The sequence below is a fragment of the Vanessa atalanta genome, chromosome 10 (assembly GCF_905147765.1).
Source record: "Vanessa atalanta chromosome 10, ilVanAtal1.2, whole genome shotgun sequence".
Classification (NCBI taxonomy): Eukaryota; Metazoa; Arthropoda; class Insecta; order Lepidoptera; family Nymphalidae; genus Vanessa; species Vanessa atalanta.
Genome location: NC_061880.1, coordinates 203249 through 226507, shown reverse-complemented (window position 1 = coordinate 226507; position 23259 = coordinate 203249). Strand labels below are relative to the sequence as shown.

The 23259-nt window shown below is 41.9% G+C and overlaps 2 protein-coding genes across 7 annotated transcripts in view; one reads left to right on the top strand and one right to left on the bottom strand.

Moving 5' to 3' along the window:
- The window catches only part of LOC125066704 (syntaxin-binding protein 5), a 251491-nt gene extending 234152 nt beyond the window's left edge, over nucleotides 1-17339 (top strand). The window contains exons 6-26 of one of the 6 annotated variants that reach the window (XM_047674930.1): nucleotides 283-499; nucleotides 593-668; nucleotides 1822-1976; nucleotides 2389-2552; nucleotides 2714-2844; nucleotides 2984-3063; nucleotides 3228-3382; nucleotides 3470-3589; nucleotides 3665-3819; nucleotides 3883-4030; nucleotides 4970-5681; nucleotides 6549-6634; nucleotides 10358-10484; nucleotides 10556-10678; nucleotides 10759-10868; nucleotides 10966-11191; nucleotides 11612-11720; nucleotides 12836-12925; nucleotides 13968-14063; nucleotides 14636-14760; nucleotides 14844-17338. In XM_047674930.1, the coding sequence (XP_047530886.1) occupies nucleotides 283-499; nucleotides 593-668; nucleotides 1822-1976; nucleotides 2389-2552; nucleotides 2714-2844; nucleotides 2984-3063; nucleotides 3228-3382; nucleotides 3470-3589; nucleotides 3665-3819; nucleotides 3883-4030; nucleotides 4970-5681; nucleotides 6549-6634; nucleotides 10358-10484; nucleotides 10556-10678; nucleotides 10759-10868; nucleotides 10966-11191; nucleotides 11612-11720; nucleotides 12836-12925; nucleotides 13968-14063; nucleotides 14636-14760; nucleotides 14844-15094 (3456 nt within the window). In that variant the 3' untranslated portion in view covers nucleotides 15095-17338. Of the gene's footprint in view, nucleotides 1-282; nucleotides 500-592; nucleotides 669-1821; nucleotides 1977-2388; nucleotides 2553-2713; nucleotides 2845-2983; nucleotides 3064-3227; nucleotides 3383-3469; nucleotides 3820-3882; nucleotides 4031-4969; nucleotides 5682-6548; nucleotides 6636-10357; nucleotides 10485-10555; nucleotides 10679-10758; nucleotides 10869-10965; nucleotides 11192-11611; nucleotides 11721-12835; nucleotides 12926-13967; nucleotides 14064-14635; nucleotides 14761-14843 lie in introns of all 6 variants that reach the window. The other 5 variants (XM_047674928.1, XM_047674929.1, XM_047674933.1 and 2 more) reach the window with 5 other exon arrangements.
- A 1999-nt stretch (nucleotides 17340-19338) lies between these two features.
- On the bottom strand, nucleotides 19339-22138 carry LOC125066703 (cathepsin L-like). Its single transcript, XM_047674926.1, has 6 exons — nucleotides 22046-22138; nucleotides 21486-21688; nucleotides 21223-21364; nucleotides 20149-20354; nucleotides 19873-20071; nucleotides 19339-19500 (listed from the first exon to the last, which is right to left on the bottom strand). The coding sequence occupies exons 1-6, from the start codon at nucleotides 22136-22138 to the stop codon at nucleotides 19339-19341; spliced, it is 1005 nt and encodes a 334-aa protein (XP_047530882.1).
- Between the last annotated feature and the right edge of the window lie 1121 nt (nucleotides 22139-23259).

The window sequence follows — 23259 nt, the reverse complement described above, 5'->3', positions numbered from 1 at the left end:
TGCTTAGAACTCGTAATTACGAGAATATTTAATATTAAAAAACTGACGGAATCGACATAAATTGCTTTTATAAATTAGTCGGCAAAAATATTGCGCGCGTAATTCTTAATCGCAATGAAGGCAACTGGAGTGTGCTTTGAATAAATCAATATTTATTGAGTCCCTTCCTATACAATTCATACACAATTTTAACGTATTATTTCAATGAATTTTCTTATAACTGTCGCGTTCGTGATCCAAATATCGGATCTAGATACTTACACGCCTCTGTATAATTTTCAGTTAGTAATTGCGTATGAATCGGGACTTGTGGTGGTATGGGATCTGCGGGCGCGAGCCGCGGAGTGGAGAGGGTCGCTGGGCACGAGCGGGCCCGGCGAGGCCGTGCGCGCCGCGGCGTGGCAGCACGACGCCAAGCTCATGACCGCGCACGCGGACGGTGCGCTGGCCACGTGGAGCATGCGCTCTCCGAGACCTACCTCCTTGTCGTACCCGCATGGTTAGTGTGCTAACTGTACACTACTGTCCCACACAGTACATACATATACTCGAACACAAGTCGTCATACTATGACTATAATTTATGTTTTCAGCGAAAGCAAACAAGGACGGAAAACCAGAACCCTGCAAACCTATACTCAGACTGGAATGGAAAACTTCAAGAACAGGGTGAGCACGATGTTATTCAATAAAAACGTTTTTTATATATACAATATGTAAGCCACATTCCAGATTTTTCATCGGCGTCATAATATCAGTTATCACACAATTTCGTTTGTATATTAGATGTGTTTGTGACCTTCTTTATCCGGGCTCTCGTTTTATCTCGGTCGCGGGGAGTTCCTCGTCAACGAATTTCAATTTAAAAATATATTCATTTAAAGTTAATATATATAGTATATTTTTGCGTCACACAAAAATTGAACATATCTGAATATCTTTTGTCTCGGCCTGTTTCGTGATTTCATTTTTAAGTTAATCACTGTGATTTACCTCTGTACCTACCTACTGTGAACCTCATCAACAATTGTCAGGTTTTTATCATAAAATTGCCGAACGCTTCAATAGGAAATTAATGTTTACTAATATTTTATCTAAAATGCTGTAAAACTGTCTTATATTTATTAACAAAACACTGATTTCCATATTTCCAACTTAAGTGTAAAATTCAACTTCAACTTCCGTAAAAGTTTCACCTTCTATTAAAATATAAATAGGTGATGAATATGCAAAAATACAGTCAGTACAGAATTAAGTACCAAGTATCTTATACTCATTAATATGAGTAGTAATATTATTGTTAATATTATCTTATACTTATAAACAGAAGCTTAATCGTCGACTTCCAAGTTCTAATATTAAAAATATGACGAATTTCCATATTTATTTTCATTTCTAACTTCACTCTTTTAAGGGATGAATTTCAAAAACTTTATAAAAACTGTCTTTTTGAAATAAATAGAAGTATACACACCAATTTTCATATTTCGGCGAAAACGGCCAAATTCCATACAAACTTAAGGCCCTAATTACACTGAGGTGATAATTAAAAAAAATCCCCAACAAATATCTTTTTCACATCAACGGAAGCCTAAATACTGATTACCATATTTCAAAAATCATAAATGATAAATTTCCATACAAACTTTCGTCCTCTATTTAATGTTTAATTTATCTTAGATGAAATTTGAAAAATCCTTTCTCAGCTCAACTGCGACCTTTTAAGAATTCCTGTGCTAATAATAATCTGTATAATAAAATAATAAAAATCTGTATATTTATTTGATTATTAGGTATTAAAAAGTATAAAATAAAATTTCAGAGAAAGTCTGGTGATATTCTCCGGCGGCCTGCCAACCGACAAAGCTGGTCGGACGCATAGCATCACGGTCCTCAACGGAAAGAGCACCACCGTGCTGGAAATGGAGCATAGCGTGGTCGACTTCGTCACCCTCTGCGAGAGCCCTCACGCTGCCGGTCTGTTGGTCGTTTACTTAGACATTACAATACGTTTTATCTTTGTTGAACATAACGCATCAAACATAATCTGATTCTATATCTATATCGGTTATACACCAACTACAACTATTTGAAAATTAATGAAAACAGTAATATTGAAATTAATTCGATAAACTTTTTAACGTATAGGATAGGAGACACTAATCATAATATTTATTTAAGTCTCTTAGTGAGATCGAACATAATCCATTTACTAAATTAATAAACAATGCAATAATTTATATAAATAATAAAATTATGAAGACAACTGATAAAACAGCTGATGCTGTCACAGTTCTTCGCTGAGCCGACTGGCAAATTGTTCCATTCGGCTGCAAACACGGTGGAGACTATACAGCGTAATATAAAAATATGTTTCTACACGTTTCAGATTATCAAGAACCATACGCGATAGTGGTGCTACTGCAGAACGACCTGGTCGTAATAGATCTGCTGACTCCCGGCTACCCCTGCTTCGAGAACCCTTACCCCATGGACATACACGAATCACCTGTCACATGCTGTTGTTACTTTGCTGACTGCCCTTCGGATTTGGTACAGATTTTAGAATTTCTGATGAGTTTTTATAATGATGAGTTTTGATCCTTTTAAAAATGTTGAATTTAACTTTAGAACTACACTAATGTTCCGAATGTTACACTTTAATGATTCGATAATGTGAAAGCATGTCATAACAAATTAATTTCCAATTATAGATTCCAGCGTTCTACTCAGTGGGCCGACAAGGCAACAAGAAGGCGGCCGGCTTCAGCGAGAAACTCTGGCCCATCAACGGCGGCGAGTGGGCGCCGGCCTCGTGCTCCTACAGCGAAATTATACTCACTGGGTAAATTTAAATTTTTCAACTTCGTCTTCGGTAAAAACGTTTTTAATTAAGCTAGATTTAAATTATGCAAATATCTTCGCACACTCGTCAAACGATTAACGGACATCGTATTAAATGGAAACAAATGATGTCATTTCAGGCACGCAGATGGCAGCGTGAAATTTTGGGACGCGAGCGCGGGGACTTTGCAAATACTGTACAAATTAAAATGTTCAAAAGGTGAGCCAATACACTTCGGTACATGACGTATAAATGCGTTACGGGTTACACTCGGCGCATATAAACGCTAGTTCCCTTCATAAAACCGTGCGGTGCGCACAGTCGCCACCGACGACCGTAGCACTCCCCGGGGTACCGTCCGCAGTAGTGAGTCGTGTCCGCAGTGTTCGAGCGGCGCGGCGGCTACGAGGAGGAGTCCCCGCTGGCCGTGCAGCAGGCCGCGCTGTGCGCCGAGTCGCGCCGGCTGTGCGTGGCGCTGCCGCACGGACACGTCGTGCTCTTCAAGTTCCGCAAGGCCGAGGTGCACGCCGAGACGCACGTGAGTGCCCGAGCCGCGGACCGAGCCGGACGCGATCCGCAACGTCGCGAGCATTCCCGAAACGAGTCGAGAGTCGTGGCGTTCCAGGTCGTCGAGGTGCCGGTGATAACCGACGCGGTGGAGGAGGAGACGTCCCCGGAGGCGGAGAGCGGCCGGTCCGCCTCCCTCGGCAGGGGCGCCGAGAGCGTCGAGGGCGAGGGCCGAAGGGTGAGCGCGCCGCCCCCGAGAGCCGACCCGAGGCGGGCCGTCGCGGCGGAAGTAACGGACTCGCTCGTGTCGCAGTCGGGCTCGTGGGCGGGCAGCGCGCTGCGCGTGCGCGGCTGCGCGGGCACGGGCGGCGCGCGCCGGGCGCCCGGCTTCCAGGCCGCGCTGGTGGCGCTGCAGCACGGCCCGCCGCACCCCGTCACGGCGCTCACGCTCAACTCGTCGTACGGCCTGTGAGTACGCCCCCCCCGCGCGCGGCCCGCGCCCGCCGCCCGCTGACCCCCCGTGTGTCGCAGCATGGCGTGGGGCGGCGAGCGCGGCGTGGTGGTGCTGGACGTGTGGCGGCGCTGCGTGGTGGCGGCGCTGCCGGCGCACGCGCTGTACCTGCCGCACCCGGAGGCGCCGCTGGCGCGCCACGAGCGCCGCTCGCCCGAGCTGGACCAGGTGAGCGCGGGGCGCGTCGTGTGATTGGATTCCTTCTCGCGTTTGAATATTCTCACAGACTCGAATACCGTAAAGTAATTTTAAGAAATATTAGTGAATTCCGCCGAGTAGTTGATGTTCGCAATGTGCGGGCTGGGAATACTTTGCCGTGTCGCGTAGGTAAGGAGTAGTGAGTAGGCTCGCACCGGTGACGAGGGCTCGACGAAGCCGGAATGATTAGAACGAGTCACTAAATACATGAATGAATCTTACTCGAGTAGTGTTGTATTAGCTGCAGGCGTAGTGAACAGCCCGCTAATAGCCTACTCATTCCGTCGCGGCGGTGTTTATTGAAACAGTAACTTTGACTTCAGAGGCAATCTTTTCACATTACATTTTATTTGCTGTTTTGTTTCATTATATTTTCGTTTGCTAAAATCGAGGGGAATTTGGCTGCGCTAAACCTCCCCGATTGAATCCTGATATAGTTTGTTCTTTATGATTTCCTTTTAATTTATTAGTATTTAGCGCTAAGGGTTACCTCGGCTTATCCCGTAGTGACATATGGCATGGCATTTAGACATTTTTTACACTAAGCCTGTCTTCACTATTCTACAACGCCTAACTATATAGCTGTCACACGAGCCACTAATAGATTTTTTTTTAAAAAACTTAAATCAGCTTCAAAGATAATGGCTATTGTAAGTCGCCATGTCTCAAAAATCTCAGACCTGAAATTTTGATTGCAACTGCCCTTCCAAAATGACATTCCCCATTTCACAAGAGTTATTAAATTTAATTTTAACGGTGTACTCACTAAATAACTTAGTACGAATTTTGGAAGGACTGTTTTCAATAGAAGTATGGTCACCGCGCCGTGTTATGGCCGGTGTATAACAACCCTCGATACGTGGTCGGGAACAAAGCTCAACAAAATGATCTATTCCCCTGTCCCTGAAGTTGGAGGAGTCACCAGCCAGCCCCGAGCCTGCCGAGGAAGCACTGCCGGACCCAAAGCTTGACACGAGACGCAAATCCACACCATGGAAGAACTTCAATTTGAAACGTCAAATTTCTAAAGTTGACCTTAAGCTCAAAGCTGCCTTCGGGCCGCAAGAAAACGAGGAAATCGTTGAAAAAGGGAATTCACAATTCTATTGTGAAACGGCTGGCACGTCCGAGGCGGCGCCTGAATCTGTCACCGACTCCCCCGAAGGCGAAGAGGCGGGAGAGCGGAGAGCAGACGAAGATAAAAGCCAACTGTCATCACCTTTACGCGTTTGTTCGGATGTCTTCGAGCGAATGCATCGAGAACTACAAGAGAAACGAGCAGCTGATGTTTATGACAGAATGCATAAAGAACTTCAGGAAAGATGGCAGGACAAAGAACGAGGTGAAATAACGCCTGACATTTCCCCCTCTCGGATCGGAGAAGACGAAAAAGCTACACGTCCTGATAATCTTCCTCTTTTCGATGAAGATGGCAAGCCACTGCGACCGCCTCGTTCGAAAGCCAAGAGAAAAGAGGACATCACAAAGGACCAGAGAGACCAGAGATTGCTATCAGTGCCCAATATTAAATACAACAAGCAGGAATCGGTAAAGGACCTGCGAAAGAAGCAAGCGACTCAACAGTCGCAGTCGTTCGCCGGCAACCTGATGCGGCGGTTCAGTAAGTATCCTCAGGAGCTATCCACCTCACTCTCACACTTGCCGCGTCACGCGGGTCGACTCTCTCGTAGTCTAGTCATCATGTAACATAGCGTAGATACCGTTGCTCTGGAATTGGAATGGTAATGGTTTGGCCAGTTTTTATATCGTTTACTAATATTGTAGATAAAGTTTTATCAGATAGAAGTTTTTGCTCGTAGATGAATCGTAGTTACAACTTTTAACATTTACAAATATGTTGATCTGACGACTAGTGTGAGTGTTATAATGATTCCACTCTAGAGTTTATTATAAAGTTAACGGATGATCATAAAAAATGTAAACATCATGCTTCACGCTTCTTGTGATATTTGGCTTTTTATTTATTTTAAAATTTAAATTATATACTTTTAAAATAGAGCGTCATAATTGGTGCATATATATAATATATACATATACATATATAGATATATTTATATATAGGATCACGTGTATAAACTTACACTTTATACGCTGGTATATTATCGATTGCCATAATACAACACTTTAGGTAATGGCTGTATTTTTCTTTCCCAAGGACAAGGACTCATCCGACGAGGATTCGAACTGCCTAAAAATTCTATTCGGTGATTTTTTCGGTAATTTTATACCTTAAATAGTTAATACTGCATCGAACGTAGGCGTTAAGATCTCTGTGTTGTCGATGTCCATTTGGGATGATATTAAAGTAAAGAGCTACAGTAGTGGGAATCTAGCTGTGCACCTCCCCGCTTGATAGCTTCACATCAGACCATACCGAGCAATCGACGCGCCCGGGATACTTACGATGATTAGTCACGAAACGATTCGAATAGGCGCTACACTTTTCTGACTGATCTGCTTTCCCCAGGAGAGCTTGTAGCGAGACTTTGCACGAGAAACGAACGAAATGTCGAAGAGGAATTAAACGAAGTAATAGAAGTGCCCAACGTAATAGGTATGGATCCAGCAAAAAGGCTCACAGCACTCGACTAACAAAGGAGAAACATAACTGAACCACGCCTGACTAATACCGACGCGTCGGCCGTCGTGTCTGTCCGCGTCCCTCGTGACACGTGTCCGTTACATGTACTCGCTCCTCAGGTGGCGGTCTCCTCTTGTGTACTACCCATTTGTTTCTTTTATTTCTGTTACACTTTCTATGTTCATTTATATGCATAATTATATTTATTTAATGTACTATCCAATTCGCTTATCGTTATATCCGAAGTAGGCAGGGGCAGTTTTCATATGAAATTATTAGATCCGCAGTCTGTGACCACAGGATGTCTTTTCTATTTATGTACGTTTGCGTTGTGGTTTCCGTCTTAGGGGTAAACGTATCGGCTATGATAAGGACGTCAACGCGCCACTATTTCTACATGTATAACTAAAAACAGTGATCGAAATTGATTAACAATGTACACAATTAAGTATCGCATGTGACCCGTGCGGCAGTCCACAGCGTGCGGTAGGAGGGCGCGGGGTGCGGGCGGCGAGGCAGTGGCGCAGGTCGGACGTGTGTGTGTGTTGTAGATGAACGGGCCCGGCGGCGGGGGCGGCGGGGGCCCGGCGGGTGGCGGGGGCCCGGCGGGCGGCGCGGCGCCGGGGGGCTGCGCCGGAGGGGGCGCGGGCGCGGGGGGCCCCGCGGGGCCTCGCGCAGTGCGGCGCTCGCGCTCGCAAGGTACCCGCAAACTGCACAAGTGCCTCTCCACCGCGTCCGACGTGTACGCCGCGCCCCCCGCCCCGCAGCATTCTCTGCTCACGACGCGACAGTATTGCAGTTTTGGTAGTACAGTCACCTTTATTCGACCTCTCGGTCTGCCTGTCGATCTAAACAGTCGCAATTTCTCCTTTCGTTATGATTTTGTTTCTTTCGTTTTTAATTTTTCTTTTATTTTATGTTCGATGGCGAGTCGCTGGAGATGTGTTCGGATCTGAGCAGTTTTGGTTATGTGCCTCGTGCGTCTTGTCGAGCTTTGGCTGGAGAACTTGAGGAGAGAGCTGACGATATCGATTGCTTAAGTGTTAATTACGCTTTAATGTTGCATCGCAGTAAATATCAGTTTGTTGAATGTGTTTCTCGAAAACGATATGAAAATATACTCTTGTATATCGAGCGATCTCGCCCAACTATTATTTCTTTTTACGACTTCTTTATTTTTTCTTTTTCTTTCTCTACACTACCTACAACTACTTCATGACCTACCATGATACTCTTCAAAAGTTATCTGAAATTGAAGATTACATCAGTCAAACCATTTATGAGTAACATAATATTGAAGAATAATCTTCAATTTCACGATCATTTCAAATATTAGAAAATTCATTATCCACTAAATTGTAGCTTATATTCCAAATTGGCAATAACGACTTGTTGGACATCTAAAATCAGGCCTCAGTCAGAAAAATCTGTATCATTACTCATCGACAAAGAGCATGCATCGACTTCTAAATAATGTATAATCATTTGATAAATTTCCAATTTCAGATCGGAATCATTTAATAGGTAATCATTACAGTCTGCCACCTCACCGTTTGTTATTTTAATTTCTAGTTGTTCATATCGAGTAGTTTTGTTTTCCTGTGTTGTACCATCGCCGTCATTAGAATGATCAATAACTGTGTCCCCGTCATAACGACCAAATAGTTGTTTTGCCAGAATCTGTACAACCAATGATTCGCCATCTACAGTACTATCGTCACTAACTCTACAAATACCCACATCGTGGCACTCAACTTAGTCGATCGAGAAATAGACTTACTGTGTATGCTGTTTACGAGATTCAGCTAGTTCGTTTCAATTATTTTTACATGCAATTTAAATTTCTGCAAACACATCAATCACTACACAACACGCCACACAATGACACTAATGAGACTGTACTGCAATAGCGACTGTAGACGACGAATCTGTTTTCCAGTGACTATGGTGATAATGCTTGTAACAAATTGTGGTTTATTTGTCGATACAGAACCAACTATTCCGCAGACTCTCGCATCTATGGAGTACTTACAAATAATGCAACCCAATGGTATCCCAACGACATTTGCATTGTTTTTTTTTTTACATTTACATTACTTTAGTTTTTGTTTTTCGTTTCGTGGCTTGTCACGGGCTGCGGTCCTGTTTTTGTCACACGGTAGTTGGTTTGTTACTTAGAGTCGAAATTGTGGCTGTGACTATCTTCCGATGTTCTCCTACACTCTGCACCTCAACTGCACTTTACGAACAACTTCCGGCATGACTCTTAGACATAATAAAAGGTGACTTACTACTAAAAACTATCTCTTTTCTATTCTCTCACTTGCTCAATGTACGAACGGTATCTCTTATGTATGTTATATGTGCATTCTATGAGCGAGGCTTTACATATTGTATACGATACACGAACTATAGTTATATTATCATTTACAATTATTTCTGCGTTGTCGATAGTATTCAAAGTTCTCAATATTCCTCATCACGAGCGGTCACATTATTTATTTCTTTGCCTTTGTCCGCAACATATTTTTAGTATTTTACTGCAGAACCTTTACTTCGAGTGCCTGGCCTGGCTCGAGCGGTCGTCTCGGCAACCGACACTCGAACGCTATTGATATTATAATTACTATTTTTATTAACTGCTGTTGAGTACATTACATTATCTTTTTTGTTTCTAGCTCGACCACAAAGCAAAAAGTTTATATGGCTCGTTTTTGGCTGCCTCTATATACGGCTGTCCTTATGTCTATGTATGCTTACAGTAATATCTTTATTAAACGCACTAGTCGCATGCGCCGCTAAGAAATATTCACTGCACCAATATTGGATATAATATATAGATGTTTCATGTTACAACTCCATCGAAATTGTTTGTCCGTCCACGACCACGCTACATACTAGCTATATGGGTCCTACTTTAAGGACAATCGAATCTGATAACAAACTTCACAGTAGTAAACATAGGGATAAATAAGAATGACGTATTTGTGCTTTATAGAAAGTTAGTGTAATGTAGTAAAGCCGCATCACTGAGGCCGGGCCGGCCCTAGCTTGCGCCTTCTCACCTCCTCATGTCACCGTAACATAACATCTGCCATCTTAGTCTCATCGTCACCATAAACTCTGCGCTCAAGTCTCGCTTCATTCGATGCTTTCATTTCTGGAACTGTGTGTATGTCTCATTACCTCATGAAAGTGTAAATTGTAAATCATGTAATATAAATATCATCATGTTCATTTTCATAAAATACCATTTCGTCAAAACTTTGTGTAATGAGCTAACCAAATTCCCAAGGTGATAAAAATGAGTAACGACTTACTTTGTTGTGCAAATAAGCTGAGATTGGACGGGCATGCAACAGAATGATTATCAAGCATGACTCCTCTTTGATATTTTACTCTATTTTATATTCGGCACAGAAGAATGCTGCAGCTGAATGAGTGGTTTCAGCTAATTTCACAACCGCACACATAACCAGCTAGCTCTAGAGTGCAACTTCGTAGACTTGTAATGGAGGCGGTGATACTGGCTGCAATAATCATTGTAAAATTCGAAGAATATCGTCTGTAAATGTAGTCAAATAAAGCAGCCCTTATCGCAGTCAGAACTAAGGGTCCACTAGCACGGGGTGCTATTGGACTTTTAGTTACGTGCTAGTCAAAACGGAGGGATAATCTGTCTGTTTGCACCAACCGGCCGCGTAGACAAGCTGGACAGTTCGTTCTCGCGGTCGCGCTCCAGCTCCATGTCCAGTCTTGAGAACATATCGCAGGAAGGCATTCAGTGCCTCGCCTTTGCCGACAGCTATACGAAGAGATCGGGTAAGTCGCCTCCTTTAAATTGTTCATATTCGAAGTACTCACTTACACTGGCAGTTTAATACCACGCATAGATCCCACGACGTTGCTGCCGACCTTGTGGATAGGAACGACGTTGGGCTCGGTGCTCACAATGATGATCAGCTTGCCGGAAGCCGACCTGCGCCACACGCAGCCAGTCGTTATTTCCACGAGCGGTAAACTAAAACAAATGCCTTTTAATGAATTGATAAGTATTTCCATAGAATTATGAAATATATATATTTTTATTTCACAGGCGGTCCAATATTTAGGTTAAAGGGTTCAATATTGGCCATGTCATTTTTGGATTGTAATGGTGCTTTAATTCCTTACTCGTACGAGAGCTGGAAGGACGACAGTAAAGACGTAAGTTGACAAAGCAGCGCTAATAGCTGTTTTCTGTTACCCATTCGTACGAATTCGAAAAGTATGTTGAATATAATCACCATAATCGTTAAAGCAGGGCCGGGAGCGGCGCGAGCGCACGCCCACCAAGCAGAGCTCGTCGGGCAGCAGCCACATGAGCCCGCCGCCGGCCGGCGCGGAGGCGGCCGCCGACCGCCAGTTCGTGGTCATCGCCTCGGAGAAGCAGGCGCGCGTCGTGGCGCTGCCCAGCCAGAACTGCGTCTACCGCCAGCAGATTGTCGACACGGACTTTGTAGTCAAATCGGAGATTGTAAGCTTAAAAGGTCAGTCTTCCGTTGCCGTCATTTCTAAATATTCAAATATTCCTTAGGCTGTAGGGCTGTGTGCTAGCTCCTTTGGGTGGGCACTATAAAATAGACAGACCTCAATACTTAGGATTGTTTTGTTCCGGTTTGAAAGGTGATTGAGCCAGTATTACTACACGCGCAAGGGTCCTAACATCTTAGTTCTCAAGGTTATTTAATTTTAGTTAAAGGTAAGTTAATTAGTGGTGAATTGGCACTCTGAGGAATGGTAATTCTTCCTTATAGCGCCTATGTCTATGAGCCGTGTGGACCTCTTACCATCAGTCGCCCGTCCGCCTACTTATACAAAAAAAAATCACTCGTTACTCGGGTTCAATTCAATTTTAAACTAATAAGTTCAATGTTTATAAGTTTAAAATGTTATCTCGCCGAATTCAGATAGCGTCTGTCTGGTGAACTACTTGTCAACGGGTCACTTGGCGGCGTACAGTCTTCCCTCTCTGCGGCCACTCGTACACACGGACTTTCTGCCGCTCTCTGAACTCAGGTAATTTGGTATTCCACGTGTTTACAATATTTTATTCTCCACTAACTTTTTTCTGTGAAAAGCAGAAACCGAACTTGGATAATCTATCAAAATATACAAAAATACATAGAATGAATCATATTTGTGTGTTACGTCGCTAAGTTCTGTTTCCATGTTTCACGTCGTAATCAAAAAATAACTTTTACCTACTTATCGAGCAAGCAATGAAAGTGAATGACTTGATGTCGAGGCTCACGTCCTCCCATGAAGACACGACCACTCTTAGACGATACACGCACCCGATCGAGGCACTAAATGATAAACGGCTTGTTTTTATATTTACATCCCTTAGATACAATTAGCTTCGCAATACGGGCATGAGAATGCTGTATTTATATATATACGCTAAAAATTACAAATATCTCATTTTGCAATTTTTGCATTCATCGCCAGACACTTATTCAGATCATTTTTTTACATCTGCTATTTTATCATTTGGGAGCCGACGAAGAGAATTCCTTTGAGTTATGATCGATGTTAGAAAATAGCACCTGTTTGATGCACGACAACTTCTTAAAATATTGAAATAACTCTCTTTCATACGAGAGTAGAGTACGTTAAGACTTTAACGATAATCAAATAAAATGGTCGTGCAGCAAACAAGGTCATCTGTAACGAACACGGCCAGCACCGAGACGCTAGTGGCTGTCGCCGCGCTCTTTTGGATCACGAAGTAGACAAAATTTTGCAAATCTGATGAGCACCACCCGTGCTTTTGATATTTGGCACTCTTCATCTATTTTTCAGTTGGGTAACCGATATCGATCGGACATAACGAACACGACTCAAACACATCTCCGGACAGAATTACTTCCGATCATGACCCGCCACTTGGTGCTGATTTGTGTAACGACACTAACCCCACCGACACGCTCGACGATCATTCAATGTGCCCGACATCCGATCGCATAATAGTGCTAATGATGTACTTCATAGTGTGTAACCCTCATAGAGCTCGACGCAATCTGACCGTGCATCACTAGTGCAATGTTGTCGCTCGCGCGCCCCGCGGCCGCGCCCATGCGGCTGCGGGGCGCTCGAGCCTTGTAACTGACCGGTGCCTGTGTTCCTGGTAGCTTCCAGACACAGTCCAAACAGAGGGGTATCGTAGACCCTATGCTCTCCATATGGGGCCAGCAACTGATAGTTAACGAGGACACGGACCAGTAAGTCTTCGCTAATAGCGGAATTGCGTTAGTCATGTACCATCACCCCGTGGTGTCCCCACGCGATCCGTTAGATGTGCTAGTGTTTCATGTTACCCCGCAGCTTCCAAACCTCGCCCTGCGATCATTCCGGACATGGACGAAACTTATCTGTCGTAATTTTCAATTGGATTTATTATTAGATCAAAATTATTTTCAGTATCATAACTTTGCCCTTCAAAATACTATTGGCACTTGTTTATTACAACTGAAGATACGCATAGAACTGTTTTTAGACATCTCACATGAACAAATGTTTTAGTAGTATTTGTCAATGAGCAGCTGCAGGCTTTGTTGTGTAATGAGCTGGATGTCTCGAAACATTATTCGGTATCTTCGGTCGCTCCAGTCCGTCCGCCGCCTGCGACACTGCTTCAGTTCCCGATCCCGACATCAGCCCCGTCACACGGACACTACACCTCGCCACCACACGCACACGTTTTGTAACACCTACATCTCCTTCCTGACATTATACTTCACAGAGTATCGTTTCCTCTTTTCTTCTCTTATTATTTCTTCTTTGCTCAACGATTTATCTTTATATTTCTCGTTTCTTGTGAAGCATGCCCGCTTTGAATGTTCTAGAACTATTCTATGTCTTTGGCACTGTCATATTTATACACTGATAAGTTATCGCTTTTTAAAATAATTAGATATTTAAAAAATTTAAAGAATTTTCGACAGAGTAATCAGAGGATAAAATAGGAGGTAAGATAAAGTTTGTAAACATTTTTGCAATAAAATCAATAAATAATAATTAAAGTCAATGTACTCATTTATGGCACAAATGTTCTATTTGATGAGAAATATTAGTCTAATAAGAGAACTATTCAAATTATGATTAAAACTGTTTTGGATCCATAAAACACAGAACGAAATAGACAAATAAACGATCGTTTTAGAAAATGCTAAGTAAGTGATTGATGATTATTGTTTGAAACTAAATTGTGATTAGAAGTTACAGTTAACTCGAGAATGACTCGTGCCCTGCGGTGTGTTGCAGAATAGCGAAGACGTTCTGCTTCAGTAACCGCGGACACGGCCTCTACCTCGCCTCGCCCACGGAGATACAAAAGTTTACTATCGACGCTGAGTTCTGGTGAGTATTGATAAATGTAAGCGACATTTTGAAACTTCAAAAATATAATATAAATATATAATACTTCGCGTATTATATATTTTCTACTCTTGTGTCTTTGTTGTTTGTTCGGGTGGAATCGTGCTACTCAGTTCTGCAGCAGATATCTTCCATCGATTGACCTGACTTTTTATATATACGCTTAGTTTTGGATGACAATACAATATAAGCTATGTGACGTCATTCTAAATCCATTATGGCGGACCATCCAAGAGGGCGGAATAGTTATATTTAATGCATTTCTACAATATTGGTATCAAATGAAAGGGCTTGCTAAGAATAATTAAAAATAGTCTGACATCACTCTTAATCCAAGATGCTGGATGAATTTAGAAGTTTTTTTATGGTTTCCAATAGTATGGGTATTCAATGAAAGGGTTCGCTGAGAATACAAACGCAGAATACATTTTTAAAAAAAGCTTTTATTAAAATGCTCTAAAAAGAAGAAAATAAAATTTTCCTTCAAAAACCAAATCACTAACTAAAAGGTTCTAGAATCACACTCATACGAATCCTACAACTTCCGCTTTCAGTCAGCAACTAAACGAAATGATCGGAGAGCTGTTCCTGCCGCGGGACATGCCCGAGCCGCCCAAGGAGAGCTTCTTTCGAGGGCTGTTCGGCGGAGGGTCCCGGCCGCTCGACAGGGAGGAACTATGTGCGTAGCCCTACCGACGCCTCATACGTTTTTACGTAATTACGACAGCCTGCGCCGGGCCTGTACGTGCCTCTGTCCGACAGTCGGCGAGAGCAGCGGCAAGCCGAGCCGCAGCGTGGCCAAGCACATCCCGGGGGTGGAGGGCGCGGGGCAGCGCGTGGTGGCGGCCACCAGCGAGGTGGCGCGCGCGCACCAGATGGTGGTGGAGCGCGGCGACAAGCTGACGCAGCTGGAGGACCGCGCCGAGCGCATGCACTCGCAGGCCTCCGAGTTCTCCAGCTCGGCGCACCAGCTCATGCTCAAGTACAAGGACAAGAAGTGGTACCAGCTGTGAGACGCCGCTTCGCGCGATGTGATAATGTAAATAGTAAACGATACTACACTACACTTAATCTTTTTATACAGCGTACCTTATGTATTACCGTAGTGGTTTCTCTATATCGCACTCTTCCCGTCTCGCGTTTTCTCTTGTTTTCGACACCGTACTCTATGATTCGAGATGCGTGCGAGAGCGTGTGTGAGTGAGCCAGCTCCTTGGCTGACCGGGCGTCCGTCGCGTTTGAGTTACCGTTGAGATAGTGTTACGTTACGATAGTGTTGCGTCGATATGAGATTATTTAAAGTTGCTACCTTAAAGATAACTTAAGTAGATGTAATTTTTTATAGATACGAGCGAACGGAACGGATGAAACTACTGTAGTCGTTGTGAATCGTGTTGATCTGTGTAAAGTAAATATTTATAAATAAATGGATAATATAAATTTAAATGATTGAAAAGTTAAGCATTGGATGACAATAATTTTGTTACATTTGTCCGGAGTTTGATTTCGCGCCGAAAGCGTTCCTGTTTGTTTATTCTACACAAAGTCTTCTATTGAATACCTCTTTTAAAAGTGTACCTACATATATTATATGACTTGTTGATCTATCCTGTTTTTATTCTAACATTTCGCTCTTTCGATATATTTTAAATTATTAATTCATATATATATATATATTATGTATATTAGGTATGAAATGTGCATAAAATGATTTTATTAAGATTTAAAGAATCGTTCGAGGTGCGCCTCTCCACAATGATAGCAATACAACACGGGCTCCGGCCCGAGTAGACCTGACCAATAGGTGTCGTGTCGATGTTGTTAGCTGATTAACTATTAAAAAATAAAACTGAATAAAGCGATAACTAATATAATATGTAAAGTATCGATTAAGTAACGCACTACGTGTCGCAAATAAGAGATAAGTTCGTGCGGAGAATCGTCGCAGTTTATGTGTATAGGAACATTTATTATTTCTGCTGCGATCTGCCAACGTTTCCGAACGAATAAAACGAGGTGTACGTGTGGGGACCGGCCTTGGCGAGGCAGTGACGTCGGCCCCTTCGCGCTTCGTGCTCGTTGCAGTCAAACCGCTATCCGACCGATCTTGACAGTTGGCACGTTCTAATCTGTGACGTCGATCCTTTCGTTTAGTAATCGTAGTGAGTTTTGTATGATCTAATTCCGTGCGTAGATTTCGGATGCCAAAGGTGACTATTTTGAAAATCCGTTTTGTATATAATATCGAGTACACGACGCGCTAGGCGGTATTTTATATCTGATTTTGAATACGTTGCCGTTCATCTGGACGTCTGCGAATATGGCGACCTAGCGTTACTATTGGAGGAATATATTGGAATATTGTAAAAAAAATACGAAACGGATGCTGTTCCGATATTATATCACTAACGTTAATATTTTAACCAGATTATTTTGGTATGTAGACGTGTATACAACCGAAGACAGAATTGATTCGTGAAATTTAATATTTTCTTATCTATATTTAGTGGTTTTAGTGAATGCAGATGTTAGCGTTTTACAAGCTATACTTATTTTATTACAAGGTCGTTGTAGATGTCGGTCGCGACGCTCTCGGGACGCTCGACTTTACGAGATGCTCATGAATCAGAACCAACTGGGACAACGCAGATTTACGGCTCGGACTTTTCATACATCTAGCCATCGTTTCCCCACATCGCTATAAACTTATCAAACCATACCAGATCATGTTCTCATACGGGACTGATTCTATACCCTATACGCATAAAACTTGTGTGAGGAACGCAATCCCCGAGCGGAGCCCTGCACTCTCGGGCCGCGCCCCGAGGCGTCCGACCGAACTCGTGATGTGACGTAACATCGTGTATGTTAAGTTTAAACAATTCTATTTCTTGTTACTCGGCGCCCGCGCAGTCCGGCCCGGTCCCGGTCCGGCCCGGTCCGGATCGATATGTTGTTTGCGCTTTCTCTATACTTTTAACTAAATGTTCCCATTGAAACGCTATTCACTTGGAAATTATGGGACTAAATTATTATAAGGATTGTAAATAAATAATTAACAAAACTTGTGGCAAATTATTACTTGTTAATCTTTAATATTCGTAGTTCATTTAAATATTATTTTGTATGGAGTAGACGACTGTCTCTTTTTTAACGTTTGGAAACGAGGGAGTTATAAGAATATAACTATACATATTGTATATAAAGGATGCTGTTGAATTATATTATTTAGTTTGGTAGATGATATAGTCATTACATATATATAAATAAAACATAAAAATAAAATTATATCGAAATTAATGTGTCTTTTATTACAAACCCCCGCAGTGGTTGCGTCGATTTACGAGGAAATAATTTAATGCAGCTTTAATTATTTAAATAGCAGTGTTTTAACAGATTTAAAAGGAGGAAGGTTCTCAATTCGTCTGAATCTTTATTTTATGTATTTTCTTCGATTACTCAAAGACGCCTGAATCGATTTGAAAAATTATTCTTTTGTTTGAAAGGTTATACTATACAGATGTTCTCATGTTCGTCTGGTCAGCATCCGAATATGCGATGCTAAAAAAATTCAATGGAACTCTTCAAATTTTATACGGATTTTTGAAACAAATTAGGTACACCAAATTGTACTATTTCGAACGAAACAAAATCGAACTGATAATTAAGACCATGAATGGCCTTCGTTGCTAAGTGTTTACCTTAATAGTTACACGGGAACATTATCAAAACTGACGGAGCGCTTCCTTGGTCTACTATCACAGTACAGTACATTATAATTATTAGGGATACGAACCAGACAGTCTGACATAACCTTTCGTCAAAAATGTTTTTTCAATCGTTTCATTTGTTTGTACATCATATCGATATCCGATCTTTATTGTTCGTATCTTGTGAAATTTACGTCACGGCATATCATTTCAAATAGATATTTATATAACAGGTTGACGGGCAAATGGGCCGTCTGATGGTAAGTGAACACCATCACCAATACACATCAGCATCAGCATCAGCAGCTTGCTAATTTCCCACTGCTGGGCTAAGGCCTCCTTTTAAGGAGAAAGTTTGGAGCATATTCCACCACGCTGCTCCAATGCTGGTTGGTGGAATACACATGTGGCAGAATTTCGTTGAAATTAGACATATGCAGGTTTCCTCACGATGTTTTCCTTCACCGCCGAGCACGAGATGAATTATAAACACAAATTAAGCACATGAAAATTCAGTGGTGCCTGCCTGGGTTTGAACCCGAAATCATCGGTTAAGACGCACGCGTTCTAACCACTAGACTATCTGGGCTCACCAATATACATTGGCGCTGAAAGAAATATTAACTTAAAAATTCTTTTGATCACCGATGCGTCTGCCAACCTCGGGAGCTGAGAGTTCCCACTGCCTGAGCAATAATTATCACCGAGTCAGTCGCTTTTCAAGCCGGTACATACCAAATACGAAGTATTGCTGTTTGGTGGTGAAAATATGTGTGCGTGAATGGGTTTGAACCTTCATAATGTTGTATATCTTATTTGAATTAATATTTCGTCGTTCATCTATACGGGAAGGCAGCTGCTATCTAAAAAGGAAAAATAAATTATTTTTAAGTAAAAAAATAACGCCCTTAAAAACACCCAGAAATATAAAAGCATAAAATTGTTTGTATATAACCTACCCAAAAACAATAAATCAAATTTGTATTAGAATTTAATCAACTGAACTAAACACCCAAGTAATTCACTATTAACTAATTTAATTATAATATATATATATATATATATATATATATATAACCCTTATTTTAATTTTCGCCATTTAAAATGCATATACAATATTTTCCAATTTTAACAACTAACCATTCCATGACAAAAACTTTCGATATTCGTATCTAACGAATATCAAAAGATATTAAATTAATCTAACCACTTTTGATTAATCAAAAGTAACATAACTATATCTTTATGATTAGGTAAAAATTATTCTTTTTATTAGACACTGTGGAACAGTTGTTCCGTGTAAAACGTGAACAAAACTTTTTTTATACGACTTTTGATTCAATTACCACAATACAGGGACCATAAGAAGTCGCCTTAAGCGAAGGTGAAGGTGAAAAATGAAACAGGTAGTCTTTACAAAATTTTTAATTTATTTATTTCTTCATGAATTAATAACCAATAATTATTAACTTAACGCTAGAAATCTGAAAAGGGTTGGCACGCTTCACGTCGTGGATATTAAAACGTATAATCAGAGGAAGTGTAGCTCAGACGAGCGGGTAGGAGGCGTACGTGGCGATGCCGCAGTGGTTGCGTTGGTTGCGCGCCATTTTGATGTAGCCGAGATCCCCCCACGTGGTTCCCCATGAGTTCTTTACGAGCCAGTAGTTGCCACCGTTTTGGTCCATGCCATATCCCACCGCCAGCATCTGCGGATGGAAGGTAGACGGAGGTTTACCACAAAACCAGGACTCAATAATACTAGAGTTGATAAGCGATTTCAGTGAGGCCGATCGACCAATCGAATTTGTAGGGAGGATATAATTGAGCGGCTCGAACGATCGCTGAGATTGCGTCGGAACGTTTAACATGAACTGTTATTACTCGATAAGCCGTTGTAAAGCCGGAGTGAATCAGCTTGTAAAGTGAACTTTGATTCGTTTTTAATATACATTCATCAACCCCACTCGGGTTAAAGTCATTAAGATACGATAATGAACTTCTACCTATTTCATCTTACTTATAATATTAATAACGAGTTAGTCAGTTTAAAACTATAAGGATAGACTTCTCCGACTCACCGCGTGGTTGATGTTGTCGCTTGAGCAGTTCTCGTCGTAGTAGACTCCGTCAGCGTAGAACTGGAAGGACTCTTGGCTGTCGTCGATAGCGATTGAGATGGGTCCCACGGTGCCCACAGCCTGCTGCAGTGTTTCCTCGTCACCGCTCGGCAGGTCCACGTAGCCCGTGATTGTAGCGCCCACGCTTGCGGGGTCGAACCTGCGACGGTTGGCGTTTAGTAACTAGACGGGCTAGTGGTCGACGATAGCTTTGTTACATCCGACGCTCACACGTACCTGCAGATGTCATCGACGGCCTCGTAGGGGTAGCTGTTCTCCGTGTCGATGCCTCCGTTATCGATAATGTACCTGAAGGCGTTGCCCATGAAACCACCTTCGCAGCCATAGTTCCCGTACGGGCCCGAACAGTCTACCAGGTTCTGCTCCGACAGCGACTCGAGGTAGCCATTACTGCGGAAATGCTGCCCCTCCACTGAACCCGTCTGCAGAGTCGGTAGGTTACCGTATAGTTGCGGAATATGAATAAGTAACAAATAGAGCTGACGTGGACGACGACGTGACCCGCGTGGGGCGCCGTCACTTTCGCGGAGGAAGAGTGTTGCATATAAATTAGTGGATGTTATTTAAATAAATAAAATAAACCTACAATGAATGATGAATGACAGAGTAATAATCCGTTGCTTTGAGGCTCCTCATTGCTTCACAGAGCTCAGTGGGGCGACCGAAAATTTATTATTTATATTTATAGTATCCAATATATACATTTGTAAATTAATTTATACATGAGTTTCTTCTCACGATAAAACCATCTAATTAATAAATAAAGTAAAACGAAATTTACAACCAAACCAACATTTTAAGCCAGTCGCAACCAATAAACCACGAAAAAATAAAATGTGTACAAAAATTTAAATCAATTATTGCGTGATCCCTCATTGCGAATATATATGCATATACGTATGTTTGCCTTCGTTGCTTTAATACCAGATACTAATCTCATCATCAGACTCATTATAAAACTGTAACCTTAGAAAACTTACACTAAATAAAAATTATTTAGTGTAGGTTTGTTATTGACAAAATATTGACATCCGAACTCGAAGCTTCGTGTTGTTAGCAGGAAGCTTTAGAGCCGGAATCTATTTCCATCAAAATGTTATTAAATCGGTGGAGGACGGGACTTTTGTGTCGTATAAACAACACGAACGTTCATATCGAACTCTTAAATCATAGTGGCTAATTTAATAGCGGATGCAATTACAGCGTATGGTGCATCAAACTTAATATTGAAGAGTAACATTTTGTGTTATTGGAACAAAGTTGTTTCGTGTGTGTTGCTTGGACACTCACAGTACTGAAGGCCCAGCAGGAGTCACATTGGCCCTGGTCCTTAACATTGGTGACTGCACCATAAGAGCGCCAGTCCATCTCATACGGCATCTGCACGTTGGCGAGCGGCACGAACTCGGATCCCTTTAGTCCGGTGTTGACTCTACCGACAGACAACGAACAAAAAAATTAAAAATAGGTAATGCATAAATCGTGACTGCGTCGATTGTGGAATGGACACGTGTAAGGAGGATCTCTACTCAGCGTTGTAGGCGTGCACTCACTTGGCGCTGCTGTTGAACCCGTTCATGGTGTGCACGAACTCGTGGTGCATCATGTCCGCGTACTTGTTGACTCCGACGCGGTACGTCACCTGGCCGCTCTCAAAGCGCCGGTTGTGCTCCTCCATCTTAAGCTTGTTCTGAGCGTAGATTTTCATACGGAACTGTTCCTCGGTCTCGTTTTCGTACGATTTCTGGTGTTTGTGCTAATGCAAACGATGGGTTTATTGTCACTTTCATATAGCAAAAACGACATTGTTTTATTTAAATATATGTAACGGAGCACCATTGAAGATTTTATCACATCATCAATAAGGTGACTACCCGTTCGATGACTTGATTAAATCTTTGTATACGATTCAGAGTTGTGGTAACGTCTGTTAATTGATAGTCTAGAGCGGATAATTCCAAATGGAGTCGTTTGTGGCCTACCGACGGTGGTGACGACACCTGGACAGTGACGCCGTGTAGTGCGCACCCATGGAAAAATTGGCGCTATATTATCTTGTATCAAGACCAATTTGTGGCGATCATAGCATACATTGAAAAGTAATTTTATTTACCTTGAAGGCGTCCCATTCTTCGCTGATGAGTTCAACGATGCTTTCGGCACCGACCACCGCCACCACCACCAACAGCAAAGCCAGGCTCCTCATTGTGTTGTCTACCTTTAAATTTCACGATTGTTCAAAAAGCGAGTCTCGAAAATATGGGAAATATATTTGTACAGAAGCAACAGTTTTTATTCTATATTTAAATTTAAACCAATCAGTTTACAGCGTAGGAAAAAGTAACCATTCGTACGTGATTTATGGAAAAATGGAACGTAGTTTGTAATCTGAAAACTTATTTCATCTACAGTAGCAATACGACTTCGTTAATTTAATGCGGTCATTTTTAATCAATCTCAAAACATGTACAAATCCCTCAAGTATCCATATGTTAAATTTGTACAGAAATAAATATTTATCATTTATCACTTTCAAATGCAATTTAACAATCTAAGTCAATATATATATATGATCTAATTGAAGAACTAAGAGAGTAAGCATCTAAGTTAAGGGGCCCCCAGCTAAGTCAAGTCAAAGTCAAGAATAGACAATAATGCGTTGTATAACACAAAGTCATAATAAATTATAATATGAATCAAATATTTTTCTACACTTTGAGTAATTAGATGGGCCCCTAAGTAGTCTTAGCCCAGAGTCCCCTAAATTCACTGTCCGGCCCTGGCTCCACACAACGTCACTAGTAACGGAGCGTGCAGTACATAGTAATAGATGATTGTGATTTATAAATTATAAAAATATAATTCATTGCTTCTCTTACCTTAATTGATTTATATTTTGTAGACGGCAGAAGCGGAACACGCTTAGAAACTTCAAGTGCTAAGTCCTTAAACAAAAACAAGCCTTACTCAGATGTGAGTTCTGCTTGACTGCGCCGGCTGAATTAATTCACTTGATTTATATAGCTAAGAGGATATACATCGTTGACCTTGCTCGAATCGGCGTTACTGATAAATATGCCGCGCGGAAACCTCACACCCCCTGTGCCATGTATTTGCGGACCAAAGTGTCACAGGTTCTTTCGGCACAACCTTTCGACCCAACGGAGGGGGAGTTCAGGCGACAGAGAACTTGCATCGCACTTTACGCGTATCGATCTAGTAAAAAATATATATTCTGCTTAAAATAATCCGAAGGTTCCCTTAGTATTGTGTTACTTTATATTCCAATGTGAATAAAACGATCTTTTGATAGATAGCTTAGGAATG